The 14,087-nt window shown below is 66.8% G+C and overlaps 1 protein-coding gene across 2 annotated transcripts in view; it reads left to right on the forward strand.

Annotated features, from left to right (window-relative positions):
• The first annotated feature begins 11,050 nt into the window (after positions 1–11,050).
• Positions 11,051–14,087, forward strand: part of LAMA5 (laminin subunit alpha 5) — a 52,510-nt gene continuing 49,473 nt past the window's right edge. For both annotated transcript variants that reach the window (XM_033410207.2, XM_033410209.2), the window contains exon 1: positions 11,051–11,415. In XM_033410207.2, coding sequence (XP_033266098.1) covers positions 11,134–11,415 — 282 coding nt within the window. In that variant the 5' untranslated portion in view covers positions 11,051–11,133. The remainder of the gene's footprint in view (positions 11,416–14,087) is intronic.

Raw genomic sequence — 14,087 nt, forward strand, 5'->3', positions numbered from 1 at the left:
GTGACCTTGGACCGGCTCTTGCTGCCCTGGGAGGAACCGGCAGCATGTACAGCGCAGGAAACTGAGGCCAAGGGAGAGGAAGTGGCTCCCCCCATTCACGGAGTTAGGATGCAGGGCAGGACTTGAACCCAGCCTCGGGCTCTGGGGGTGGAGGGGTGGGACGCAGCGCAGCCAGGATGGGCCCTTGTGCCGGCGGAGAGGACCCCCCCGCCCCGCCCCCCCGCCCAAGCTGAGCCCTAAGGAGGGTTAATGGTGGGCTTTCAGGCACGGAGCACTCAGAAGTGGCGGTTTGGAGGTCCTTCACCTCCCTGCTCTGCCCTGGGGACACCCAGCAGGGGGCCCGGGTGGACAGGGCTGCCTGTGGGGCCCAGCCCAGCCTCTGAGCACCAGGCAGCCGAGCATGTCAGCTGCTGCAGAAACATGCCCAGGGACAGAGGTTTGCTGGGCCTGGAAAACCCAGGTGGAGAGTGACGGAATCCAGATTCCTGCCCCGCGTGAGCAGGCGCGGCCCGGGCTTGTCCGGCACAGCCCGGCCCCACAGCTCCTCTGGGCTCTGGGCAGCTTCTCTGCTCCCTGCCCAGCTCCACAGGCTCTCTGGGACTCTGAGGCCCCAGGATGTCCTGCAGGGCCCAGCCAGGAGGCGCCGCCCCCCCGACCTGCTGTGACCTCGAGCAGGTGGCCGTGCGGGCCGGGACGCTGTCCTGGGCCCCCGGGCAGGCACGGGCCCTGCAGCGTTCAGGACGGGTGACCCGTGTCCTCGGGGAGCTCCTGGCCTGGGGAAGAGGACAATTAATGTCTCATCTCAGGAAGGTCTGGGGCAGTGGGTCTCATCCCAGGACGGTCCCCCCAGGACATACTGACTGTCCGGCTGACTGCCCTGCCTGGGGGAGGGGAGGGTGCTACTGGCCGCTAGTGGGTAGAGACCGGGATGCTGCTGAACACCCCACGGTGCCCAGGAGGGCCCTGCAGGGAGGCGTCCGGCCCAGGATGCCAATGGGGCATGGTCTAGGGCTCTGAAGGGCAACGGCCCAAATGAGGGGGCCGTAGGTCAGGTGGTCAGGGAAGGCCTCTCTGAGGAAGGGACGCTGTCACGCAGGGACCAGCCCTGGGAGGTGCCACCCCTTCACACTGGTCACCCCAGAGCCCCTGCAGCCTGCGGAGAGGAGGCCCAGAGGCTCGCTCTGCAGTGGGGGCGGGGAGAGGCAGGCCGAGGATTCCAGAAGGTGGAGGGAGGCCTCTTACCACACCACCCGCCCCCAGGCTCCCTGCTCCCGTAGCCTCGGCCACATTCCTCCCCCTGGGTGGGCAGGGGTGGGCGCTCGGTGCATTCCGGTGGAGATACCGGAGGCCCTGAGGGCGGCCTGTGCCAGCCTCCTGCAGGGCCCGGACGGCCTCCTGGCAGGCTCTGCCCCGCTCGGCTTCCCGGGGCTGGGGCCTCGCTGACGATGCCTGGGGTCAGCTGTTGCTACAGAGCGCGTGGGCACATGTCCAGCCAGAAGCAAGCCCTCGGGACGGGGACTGAGCAACCTTGCAGATAAGGTCAGGACTGACCAACCCGGCAGCCTCCTGACCCCTGACCAGCAGGCTGGGTCGCACAGTGCCTCGGGGTCACAGCGCTGGTGACAGGCAGCGTCCACATAGCCCCTCTGATCCCCAGTCTCCCGTCTGTAAAATGGGCTTTTGTGAGCATCAGATCAGGCGCCCGCCCAGCGCCAGTGCAGGGCACCAGAAACGGCAGCTCCCTAAAGCCCCACTGGGTGTGTGGCACAGAGACATGGTGGCGCTGAGGGACTGGGGCCAAAGCCAGGCAGGAGAACACGATCAGCCCCATCGGCTCAGGGGCCCAGAGAGGTTGCGCCTCTGACCTGAGATCACGCAGCAAGCCCTGGATGGAGCACGGAGGCAACAGGAGACCGGGCTCCCAGGGAGGGGGTGACTCGCAACTCCCAGGCTTCACCTCCCTCACTACCACCCCCGGGGGGTGGGGGGAAACCCAGCCACAGAGCCCCTCCGAGAAGGAGACTGTGCTCTCAGGAGACCCTACCGCTGCGGAGTCCAGCACGAGCCTTCCCAATCTCCCGTGTTTACATTCCTCTAGGAAATATCTCCCCAGGAGAGCTGAGGACCAATGTTTTGTAAATGTTGAAACTTGAGGCAGAGGCCTGGAGCTGAGCCCACCCACCGTCCCTACCTCTCCACACCGGCAGGGGGAGCCCCCAGCGGGGGTCCTGGAGGGGACCGCCAGAACGGAGCCCTGGGCGGCGGGACGGGGCCCAACCGGTGGTCCCTCCGCGGCCCCACCTTTCCATACTCTCAAGCCCTCCTTTTATGAAATTGGGGTGACAGGAGACGGAGGTGGTTGGGTGTCACTTGCATCTGAAGCACTGGTGGCCCTGGGGGAGCCCCAGTACTTGGCGGGTTTCGCGGTCAGGCCCCGAGGCACGAGCCTGCAGGCTGAGCTGCGTGTGACCCAGGGCCCCGTGGACGCTCGGGGGAGACAGGGTGAGTCAGTCTCCCGTTTAGGGTTGAGTGTCTTGGGCTCCCCGCAGCCCTAAACACGGGCCTGCGCCTCCCCGGCGCTCACGGGAAGCACGGGACGAGCTGGCTGTGTGATGGGAGCGGTCCGGCACCCAGAGGCAGCCCTGCCTCGGCCATCTCCACCTGCCGTCACCCGCTCCCGCCTCCGCTGCGCTCTGCCCGCTCAGCGAGCCTTGTGGCCCAGGCGCACCCCGAACTGCTGGCTCCCGGTTCCAGCGGCTTCTTCAAAGAGTCCGCCTGCCAGGCTCAGAGCTGCGGCGGGTGTGGAGCAGCTCACTCCCGCTCGCCCACTGATGGGCATCTGGGCTGCTTCCGCCTTTTGGCTGCTATGGAAAGCGCCGCCACAGACGTTGTGCACGGGATCGCTGTGGATGCACCCCCAGAAGTGGGGGTGTGGACCCCCGGGGGGACGCCGTGTTTCCTCAGGAAGCACCACACTAGGTCCACAGGCGCACCATCTGCGTCCCCGCCGGCAGCGTAGGGGACCCGACTTCCTTCATCCCGGCCCGCACTTGTTACTGTCTGATGTTTTCACTCTGCGCTGTGGCCCTCAGGCCGCACGAGAGAAGCAGGGCCCTGGGCGCTGAGCCCTCTCCCTGTTGGCCGGCCCTCCCCCCTCCGGGGCCTCCAGGCCAGTGTGAAGGCCATGGGGCACAGGTGTCCCAGCATCCAGTCACAACTGCCCAGCACCTGCTCGGCACGGGGCTCAGGACATAACATAAATAATAAGATAATGAAATGAAATAAATAAAAATATTAAATAGTCATTGAATGAAGGAAGGAAGAATGTACGCCCGGAGCTGGGCTCCGTAGGGTGGCCCAGAGCTGGGTGGGAGAAGATTCCTGGTGGAAGGTATGGGTCGTGCAAAGGTCCTGTGATGCGAGGGGGCACTTAGACTTTGTAAGGAGGCCAGTGAGGCTGGAACGCTGGGGGCAACAAGGGGGCGAGAGGCAGCTTGACGGCCTTGGAAGCTGCAGGGGCGGGGGCGGGGGCACTGGAGAGTCTCCAGCAGAGGCACACAGGGCATTTTGCCTCTGAAAGGCCACCTGAGGTGACGGAGAGAGGAGCGACCCCTTGTCACAGCTGGGGGCCCCAGAGTGGGTGGCTCTCAACCCCCGGGCAGCGTCCAGGCCAGGGCTCCCCAGGGCCCCAGCTCACCCCCTCCCGCTCAGCGCTGGGGAAGATGTCGCAGGCTCCTGCCAGCCCAGGGGATGTGCCAGTCTGGACCACAGAGGACGGACAGGGCAGGTGCTGCCCCAGGCCTCCTGCTCCAACCCGGCCCTGGCGGCCTGGCAGCCCTTGCCCTTCTACTGCATCCCGTTGGAGCACATCCTGGACAGACAGACAGCTGTCAACCCCTCACCCTGTTGCCTCACCCTTCCTGGGCCACAGCACCACCCGAGCCTCAGTTTCCCCGAGAGCCTGCCGGTAAGGTGTGCACACGTGCCACGGGCCAGGGGCCCCCACGCTGTCCTCGGGCCTTTGGCTCGGGGGAGGCACAGAGGGTCATCTGGGCCCACCCCGCCTCCTCTGCTCACCTGAACAGCCGGGTGACAAGAGTCCCTGCCCTCCCACGCTGGCCTGAGGAGTGGCTGCACCCAGCGCCATGTGGGCCCTTGTCCCCCTCTGCCCGTGGCCTGGGGCCTCCCCGGGCCGCAGCCCCGACGTGCAGGCAGTGGACTGTGGTGCCCCCCTGGACGAGGTAGACTCCACCTCCACTTGCCGTGTCCCAGGGCCGTGTGGCAGCTCAGAAGCCCAGGAGAGCTGTGTCATCCCCAGCCGGCCCACTCCCCAGCCCAGCCTGCAAGGGCCACTGGGACCCTGCGGCCAGAGCTTCCCAGGTGGGCAGACAGGCCTGGCAGGCAGGCAGTGGCTCTGCCACCACTGCTGCTGCAAATCCTTCTCCAAAGGTCCCAGGAGACACGGAGGAGGGGTGCCCTAGGGCTGCCCAGAGTAGCGGAGCTCAGCAGATCTAGGGCAGCAGATGGCAGGAAGACAGAGACACCGAGAGACGCAGACAGACAGACAGAGGTAGGGAGACAGAGGGACAGAGCCAGAGAGAGGGTAACCAGAGAATGAGAAGCCCAGAGGAGAAAGTCAGAAGAGAGAAAGGTAGGGGTGCTGGAGGGAGAGGAAGAGGGCTGGGGAGCGGAGTCAAGGCGGGGGGCTGAGTCCCAGCGGGGCCCGGGTGTGGCACGGGGACCCCGGTGCTGCTCTGGGTGGCGGGGGGCCGCCCGGGAGGAGGAGGCCACTTGCTGAGGGCCAGTGGCCTGGCTGGTCAAGGGCAGAGCAGGGGCTGCTGGCCTTAAGCCCCACAGGCAGGGAGAGGGCCGTACCTGGTGCGGTTTGGGTGGTGCTGGGCAGGGCAGGCTGCCCTCGAATCTCATGGCTCTTGCCGGGGCGGCAAGCCCCCCGTGGTTCATCATGGGGCCCCCAACCAGATGCCCCAGAGCTGGCGAGGGGCTCGGACTGACGTGGCTCCTTTTAGGGGACTGCGGGCCCAGGAGGCTGCGGCCATTCCAGCCACTCCCCGTGTGGGCCTGCTCTGGCCCGGACCGCCCCGCACCCCTGCCCTTCCCGTGGGATCAGATTCCGCCTGGGCAGTGAGTCCTCCTGGCCATATAAGGCTGTCTGTGGGTACCTCTTGGAGAAGCTGCAGAGCCCTCACCCCGCGGGAACCATTTGGCCAGGCCCCAGGGACCGAGGCAGGGGAAGGGGCCTGCTGGAGATGGGTCCTGTGAAGGAGGAGGGCAGGGGCGACCCAGGCCCGCAGGTGCCACCTCCTCCCTCTGTGCTGGGCACCCCCCCCCCCCCGCCCCTCACCTGTTTCCCCCTCAGGGCTGCCCAGTCCGGAGTACAGAGCAGGGAGGTGGTGAGCATGGGGGTGGGGGAGTACTAGGGGCCAAAGGTCAAGTAGGATAAAAAAATGACACTGCAGAAATGTTGGCCCCATGGGTGTCCGATGTGCGCGCTGCAGTCCCGCGTGGAGGATGCCATGATTGATGCAATGTCTTTACCGTCTTCCAGGGTCACCCCACGTGCTCCCCACCACACATCCGCGATCAGGAAGCCCGGACCCCCAATTTCACACCCCAGCAAGGTGCTGGGAGGCGCCCTGATGGTGCCCTTCCTCAATGGAGGTGCCTGGGTCTGGGGTCCTAAGAGCAACCTCACTACTGAACCATCCCCTCCCTTCGCTCTCTGGAGATGGTTGGATCTCCAGGGAGGTCCCAGGCCCCCTCCCCGGGGGTTCCTAGGGCCCCCTACCTGGTCCACCCCCTCCGCTGAGGCTGGGGCCTGAGATGTGCTGCTGAGATTTGCCCCTCAAGCCCAGGGCCGGGTTGGGGGTGCCCGGTGAGCCAGGGAGGGGAGTGATGTCTTGCAGGGATGCAGACACCTGGGCGCATCACAGTTGGCAGCCCCTCCCTACACCCCCTTCCCCAGCAGGCGCTGCCTCTCCTTCCAGCTCACAGACCCTGGGCTGGGAAGGGGCCCTGGGGCACAGCCGGGGAGGCTTCTCCTGGGAACCCGAGGTTTCCTCCAAACGCCTCCCAAAGTCACAGGGCCCTTCACAGCCTGGGTGGACCTGCGGGGGTGAACCCCAGAGGCCATTCCCTCGAGCAGTGGGCACTCTCTGGGCACCTCCTCTTCGCCAGGCCTGGGGCTAGGGAAAGGCAGGACACAGGTGGGATTGGATTTAATAAAATGAACGCACCTGAGAAAGCAGGCCAGGCGCATACCTGATGGCTCTCTGGGGCGGTGCCTAGAGGCCCAGGTGGTCACACAAAGGGGCAGGGGCTCTGTTGTGTCCTGCGCAGAGGGAATAAGGCCAAAGTCCCCATGAGATAGAGGGGGAGGGAAGGCTGGAGGCTCTGCCAACCGGCCAGACAGGCGGGGTGTAGTTGAGAGGCCCCACAGGGCCCAGGGAGCTGCGGTGAGGGGCCTGGCTGTTACCCTAAAACAAGCAGAAGCCAGTTTGGCCTGGGAGAAGATGGGGTGAGGCACGTGTGCCAGCCAGCGCCCAGCCCCAGCAGCCACCCAGCATCCGTAGCTCTTACTGCAAGGGTTCCAGCCCACAAGGTGACCGGCCAGATTCCTTCCAGCTTGTGGTGTACTTCGCAAAACCTGTCATCCCCATGTCAGCGGGGCGGGGCTTCCCCTACAGTCAGCGGGAGTCGGACTCTGGGCTCCTGGCCGGTCAGGGCTCTCTGCTCATGGACAGCATGCTGACCACCCCATGGGGAGTCATGAAGCCCCACATGTCTGAGCATCCTGGGTTCTTGTGCTTTCTATAGGGCCAGGCCTGCCTGTCTAGGACACCAGTTGGGAAGGAGGTGAGCTGAGTGGGAGACAGGAGCTTTGGGGAACCTCCGTGGAGAGCCCAGGACCCGGGGGGCTGGCCAGCCTGCGTCTCGTGGCACTGGGCACACCTAAGCCTGTCTGTGCCCCCTCCAGTATAAAGCCCCCCCATCAGGACACCCGAGGCTCAGGCCTGCAGTGGGCACCCTGGGGGCTGGCCTATGAGCTGGGCACACAGCAGGCAGAGGTGGACCCTCCGGAGCTCCAGGCTCAGAAGGTTCCCAGAGGGGGGCCCTTGGCTGGGCAGCATGGGGTCAAAGCCATCCGCTCCTCGTTGGGGTCAACGCAAAACCTGGTGGCCTCCAAGCTTCCCCAGAGCTCATGCCCTAGAGACCTGGAAGGGCCCAGAGGTGGCCCAGCTGGGGCCACAGGCAGCGGGGAGACGCTGCTCCTGCAGGAGCATCAAGGGGCCTGGCCCCAGACCCTCCTCCGCCGGGAATGCTGGGCTCCAGCCTGGCCCCAGCCTTCTGGTGCGCGTTCAGCTCATCGAGGCCTGTCCTCTGCCCTCTGGCCTCCAGCCCTGGCCTCCAGGGGACCAGGCGAGCCCAAGGCCAGGGGAGAGTTCTGGGCTGAGCAATGGCCCAGAGGCCCGGGAACTCTCCCGGCCCCAGACCTGCTGGGTTTACGACCTTCTAATGAGCTCTCCTCTCAGCTGTGAGTCCTCAGGGCGCCCAGCTGGGCTGCGTCCTCCCCTCCGCAGGACTGGGCTGGACCCGGGCTGCCAGGGCCCCCAGCATCAGCCTTGCTGCCTGCCCTGTGGATGGACGGATGGGGGACATGTTCTCACCAGTTGGGCTCCCTGGAAGGTATCAGAGCAGCCCTGGGGGAGGGAAACGCGGCCTCAGATATTCCAAACCACAGCCTAGCCTCTCCTGAAACCTCTTCCTGCCGAGACAGACCGTCCCAGTCACGAGCAGAGAGCTCGGGGCTTCTTCCTCCCACGCGGCTGCACGGACCCACTTCCACAGTGCAGCTTCTCCCAAGAGAGTGGGCTCCGGAACAGGCGGTCAGGCACAGCCATCGGTTATGATCGTGACGCGGTGACGAGGCTTGAGTGCAGTGAGGGGCGCCCCACGCAGCTGCTCCCCGAGAGGTTACAGTTACGGCTCGGGCTGAGGCAGGTGTGCCCATGGCCTGGCCTGCTGGTCCCCACAGCTGCCCCGCAGATGGGGCTGAGCAGGGGCTCCTGGGGATGCCGTAGGAGTCGGGGCAGTGGCTCAGGTGAGGGCCGCTGTCCTGAGGGCAGGCTCCCCTGGCCCAGGCCACATGGCAGAGGCCATACCCCTGGGCTCAGGGGGAATTGGCCAGACCCCCTACCTAGGTCCAGGAGCACCTCTTCCCCACTCAGGCTGCCACCTGTGCCCGACCTCCCACGGGTCCCAGGGCTTCTGTTACCCTGGGGCTGGGTGGGGAGGGGCTCTGGGTCTGGGGTCTGCCCTCGGGGCATGTCCAGAGGCGGTCAGGCTGCCTCCATTGCCCTCCCCCATGAGCTGACCCTCACCCACTACCCACCTCCCACCTCCCAGGACTGAGCATCCCTCCCCTGGATTTAGGACACAGGCTGGGGCAGGGCAGCCTGCTTGGGGGGGTGGGGGGCACTACCTCAGGGCCCCATACCCAAAAGGTGCCCAACACGTGCGAGAGGAGAAAATGAATGCCAGTCCAACTCCCTCTCCCTTGCTAACCACACGCTCTTGACTGACCCCCGACGTTGGAAACTGACCCCCAGTTTCCGAATTCATAAGTAGGAAAGGCAGCTGGGTGGCCCAGGAGTCAGAGCAAGATGGGAGATGCACTCGCTAGGCCATTTGGAAATGACTGGCTGGAAATGTGAGGTGGGAAATGGGTCTCCCGCCCCCAGCCCTGCTGACGACCTTCCCCTAGAACCACCACCGGCCAAGAGGTCAGTGTGTAGCCCGACTGGAATAACACCTCCATCCTCCATGCCGCCCACTCCTGCCCCAGCTGGGACGCATAAGCTGGCACCAGGTGTGGGCAGAGCGGGCACCTCGCCCAGCCCCTTTCACCACATTCTCCTCTGCCCACTTCACCCACCCCCTCCCCCCAGGCCTGGGCCACCAGTTGCTCTGGGGCAGCTGTCTGCCTGGAAGCAGCTCGGCCAGGATTAACCCTCCCCGTGCTGGGCGCATTCTCGGGCGGCGGCCCCTCCCTCCCGCCTGCTCTCGGATGGCGGATGACTGGCCCCTAGGAGGCTCAGAGGGCTCCCACCCCTCACCTCTAACCGCTGGTCCCTCCACGGGGGTTGGGAAGCCGACCTGGGGCGGTGGAGGGTGGGAGGTTGCCAGCCCCAGTCCCCAGGCTGACAGGTCCCCAGCTGTCAAGGGGGTGCCGGGGGCCAAAGTGCTCTGCTGTGATGTGCGTGACAGGGGACCTCCGGGCAGTAGGGAGGGTGGGGCGGGGTCAGGTCAAATCCCCCATCTGGAAACCCTGCTACTGCCCAGAGGCGGCTCTCCGGCTGCTCCTCCCACGGGATCATAAATTAGCTGGTGAGCTGGCCCGTCTGCGTGGGGGACTCAGGATTCCAGCATGGCCTGTCGCCCCTCCCCCACCATCTAGGCCAGCCCCTCCCCCACCCAGAGCCTCTCCGGCGGGGAACCACCTCTCCTCCCCCTCCCCCAGGTGGAGTTACGGAATTTCCTGGGAGTAGGGGGAGAGGAGAGGGGAGAGGGGAGGGGAGAGGGGAGAGAAGAGGGAGGGTCATCCCCCTGCCTATTTCTCAACTCCTAGAGAAGCGGCAGTCCAGCCCCTTGGGAGTTGGATTCGCAGGAGGCCAGGGGACAGCCAGGAAGATGTGGCTAGTGGCGCAACCTTCCGGGAACAGCTGCTGGGGCAGAGCTCCCACCAGGACCAGCTGGCTGCCACCCCACACATTTACTCAGCTCCCCAGGACTGTCCAGGGGGTCTCAAGTGGGATAGACACCCAGCTGGCCTGGCTCATAGACCCGGGGGGAGCTGCCCCATCAGGGCTTCCCTTGAGGCCTATCTGGGCCAGGAGCTGGAGGGGAGGAGACCCAGTGGCCGAAGCCACCCAAACGCAGAATCAGCTGGGACACAATCCTGAGTCAGGCCTCTACGTCCAACCCCATTTCCCCAGCGTCCTTGAGTGCCTGCCCTGAGCAGGAGGGTTCCACTGGCAGACAGAGATAGTGGGGTCCACAGTGCCCCAAAGCAGGGAATCCCCAGGCACAAGGGTTAGCGCCCACCTGGCCCTGCAGCCCCAGCCCCCGCAGGTGCTCAATAGATGTCCTCCTTCACAGGCAGCCTTCCTGCCACCGGCGGAGCCCTGGGCATCCTCCCTTCACTGCAGGGGCCCCATGGGGCCAGTCCCTCCTGATACACTTCCCTATTTTAGAGTATTTTTGAGCCAAACCCTGGGTAGGCGGGGGTCGGGTGGGATGGAATCTGACATTGCCCCCCTAGAAAAGCATGGAGTCCCTAATCAGGGTCTCCCTGTCCCTCGGCAGATCAGATTCCCTCGCTACTACCGCCACTCACAACTGACGGAGAGCACCTTCCCACACACCTGCTGGATGGGGCAGATATGGGGGCCAGTATGAGGGGTGAAAAACCGGCCGGGGAGAGGCGGCGAGGCTGCGCTGCGCTCCGGAGTTCACCCCCTCAATCCCGGGGGGACCCCAGCCATCGGGCTCCCAGGCCGCGGTCGCTCGGGTCGCTCTGCCGGTTCTGGGGTTGCGGGTGGGGCCGGGCCGGGCCGTGGATGGGGCAGATGCCGGGGCTGGACCCGGAGCGAGCGTGCCTGACTCCCGGCCGCGGCGCCAGACCCGGGGCCGCCGGGGGCGCTCGGCCGCCGAGAGGTGCCCGAAGTTAGGGAAACAAAGAGCGGAGCCGCTGGACGGGGAAGAGCGGGCCGGCGCGCCCGGGGCCTGGGTGCCCGAGGGCGCGAGGGGGCCGCTTGGGACCGGGAGCCACGCCCCGGGGGCCGCCGCGGCGTCGCGTTCCCACGGCCCGGCCCGAGGCCAGCAGGTGTCCCTTCCTAGAGGCCGGCCGGACCAGGGTCCCAAGGGTTAAGGCGGCCGGCAGCCCCTCCCCCCGGCCTCCCCCGCCCCCTCCCCGGGGCGCGGGGCTCGGGCGCCCAGGCGGGCCGGGGCGGGGCCTGACGTCCGCGGGCGGAGCGAGCCGAGTCGAGCCGGGCCGGGCGCCGCGCTGCAGACCCGCCAGGCTCCAGCCTCGCTCGCCGTCCCCGGAGCTGGAAGATGGCGAAGCCGGGCGCGCGGCCCCGCGGTTCCCGGGGCCCCGCGCCGCTGCTGCTGGCCGGGCTGGCGCTGCTGGGCGCGGTGCGGGCGCGGGAGGCAGCGGGCAGCGGCTTCAGCCTGCACCCGCCCTACTTCAACCTGGCGGAGGGCGTCCGCATCGCCGCCTCCGCCACCTGCGGCGAGGAGGCCCCGACGCGCGGCGCCCCGCGCCCCACCGAGGACCTTTACTGCAAGTTGGTGGGGGGCCCCGTGGCTGGCGGGGACCCCAACCAGACCATCCAGGTGAGCGCGGGCCGCGGGTCGGGCGGGCCAGGCCGGGGTGGCGGGGACGCCGGCGCGGGGCACGCACCGGGCTCGGACTCCGGAACTCCAGCCCGACTCGGCGAGGAGCCCCAGGGGCCGCGGAGAAGCCAGGTACGGACCGCGGCCGCCGCCGCCCGTCCCTACGCCCCGTTTCCGCCTTTCGGCGGACGGAAGGGACCCCAACTCGGCCCTTCGGGCTCAGCCAGAGAAGTGCGCGTGTCCCAGGGAAGGCGGCACGCAGCGGACCCGGGCGCGGCCGGCACCGCTCGAGTTCGGCGGCGGCGGCTGGCCGGAGGGGAGGGGCTGGTGCCTGGTCCCCGGCGGCCCCAAGTCCTGGGATCCCGGCGAGGGCGGGACTTGGCCTCCCCGGCCGGCTGCCTGTGGGATGGGGGCGGACCACTCCGCCTTCCCCCGGGACAGGCTGGAACCTGCTGGCGACGGGATGGGACGGGGATGGGGCGGGAGGGGCCAAACAGAGCTTTCGCTCCCGCGGGTCTAGGGAGTCGGTGGGACCCTCAAGGTGGGAGGGGGGCAAACGGAGGGATTTTTAACTGAGGAAGGGAACACAGACCGGCTGCCGCTCTGCCTGGGGCGATAGGGTCTGCCCCAGAGGCTCCCTGCCACCCCGTGCTAGGCCCATCCTCCCACCCCTGCCAAACCTGAGGGAGAGTCTGGGGGCCCCAAGGCTGTTGTAACCTGAGCCTCAGCCTCCGGGGACTTGCTGCCACCTTTCCGGTAGGAGAGGCTGGGGGAGGGAGGAGGTAGTTGGAGAGTAGAGTGATGGGGTGGGTGATGAATGAGGGAGCCTCAGCTGGGGTCCCTTCCCTGCTGCCTGCCCCACCCCACCCCCCAGGGAGGGAGGAGTACGAGGGGGCCCTGGTGCAGCAGAGCCATCCGGGACAGAAATGTCACCTCCCGCCGGTTCCGGTTCCTGGACCCATGATCTCCTCAACGCCCTGTACAGCTGAGCAGGAGGTCTCAAGCCCACGTTTCAGGTGGGGAAACTGAGGCCTGTAGAGCCCCAAAGCCAGACCAGGATCTGGCTGGGGTGAGCGGGGCGACCTGAGACCCCAGTGCGGGCCCTTAGCGCTTCTGGGTGACATCAAAGGGGACAGGTGGAGGAGAGGAGCTTGGTGGGGGGTCTCCAAAGCCGCTCAGCGGGCCTGGCTCAGCCCTGGCCCCCCCCCCCCGCCCCCCCCCCCCCCCCCCCCCCGCCTAGATGCTCAGCTGGATTCCGCAGTTAATCAGCCCAGGCTCCAAGCCATCTCCCTGTTGGAGAGAGGCTCCCTGTTGCCCACCTGTGCTGCCTGGCCCAGGCCCTTGAGGAGGGGCAGCTGCGTGGATCCCTGAGGGAGGGGTCATTTATTACCACCTCCTAGTGCTTAAAGGAGCCGCACAGGAGCTGGTGGCCTGGGGTCAAAGGCCTTCTCCTTAGCTGTGTGGCTCCCCCCCAGCCTCAGGCTCCTCATCTGTAAAATGGGAACAACACGAGGGCTGGCCTCACCCGAAGTTGTGGGCTTGGCCTGAAGGGCCGGGGAAGCTGCCCGTCACACAGTGACCACTTGGCAAGGGGCAGTGGCTGTGCATGGCGAGCGAGGGGGCCCTGAGTGAGCACTTCAGCCCTGCCCTCCCAGCTCCCAGTCCGGCAAGTTGGAGCTGAAGCCTGTCTTTGAAACTCTGTAGCGCTCAGCCATTGCACCCCTGTGCTGAGGCTGCCAGGGCAGAAAGGCCAGCCGGAAAGACTGAAGGCCAGCTTTAGTCAAGTTGCTGGACCCACTGGAGCCTCTGCCCTGTCCTCTTGGGGGATGGGATCTGCTCACCGCCCTGGCTTCCTGTTGGGTGGGTGTTTGGGCCTTGCCCACAGACGCTGGAGCTGAGTGGCCAGGCGCACCTCTCTGTCCCAAGAGCCCAGTCTTGTGGGTGGGTCAGGGAGGACGTGGGTGGGCCCAAGGCTGCAGGCCAGCAGCTCCCAGGGCCCCCTGGGGGAGATAGGACAGAAGCTGGCCGGGGTCATGCCACCTGGGGTGTGGGGTGAGCCCTCATGGGCATCAGGGCAGCTAGGGCAGGCAGAGGGCTCCTTGGGAGTCTGGCCCTGCGACTTCAGGTGGGCATCGGAGGAATTCCGTGCTGGCCCAGCCCCGCAGGGGAAGTCGGGGGCTTGGCTGCCGGCGTGGTGACTCACTGGGAGGGGAAGTCCTTATCACTGCTCCTTGCTTCCTTGCTCTGTTCCTGGCAGGACCCTCTGCAGCAGAGGGGCGGAGAGAGGCTGCTCTCCCCAGCCCCATCCGCCAGGCAGAGAGGTCGGCAGCGACCACGTCACCGAGCAGTCCCGCTGCGGCCACATGGGCAGTAGAGTCGTCATCTTCCCCTGATTCTCTGGGTGGACATGAGCAGACACGTCCCTTGGCTCCCTTGACCAAGGGAGCCTTCTTTGGAAGGCCCACCCCAGCCAGATGGCCCTACCTCTGAGAAGCCCCCCAGCTCCGCCAGGCCCCAGACAGCCCACACGCACGTGCTTAGCGCTCTCGGTGAGCCTCTCTGAGCCCCTCCTCTGCGCACCCTCTGGCCGCTCCCACAGGTCTGGGAGCCGGAGCCCGGGTTCCAGTTTGGGGTTCAGCATTTGAGCTGGTAGTATGGCCTGCACAGATGGT

The sequence above is a fragment of the Orcinus orca genome, chromosome 16 (assembly GCF_937001465.1).
Source record: "Orcinus orca chromosome 16, mOrcOrc1.1, whole genome shotgun sequence".
In the NCBI taxonomy this organism is placed as follows: Eukaryota; Metazoa; Chordata; class Mammalia; order Artiodactyla; family Delphinidae; genus Orcinus; species Orcinus orca.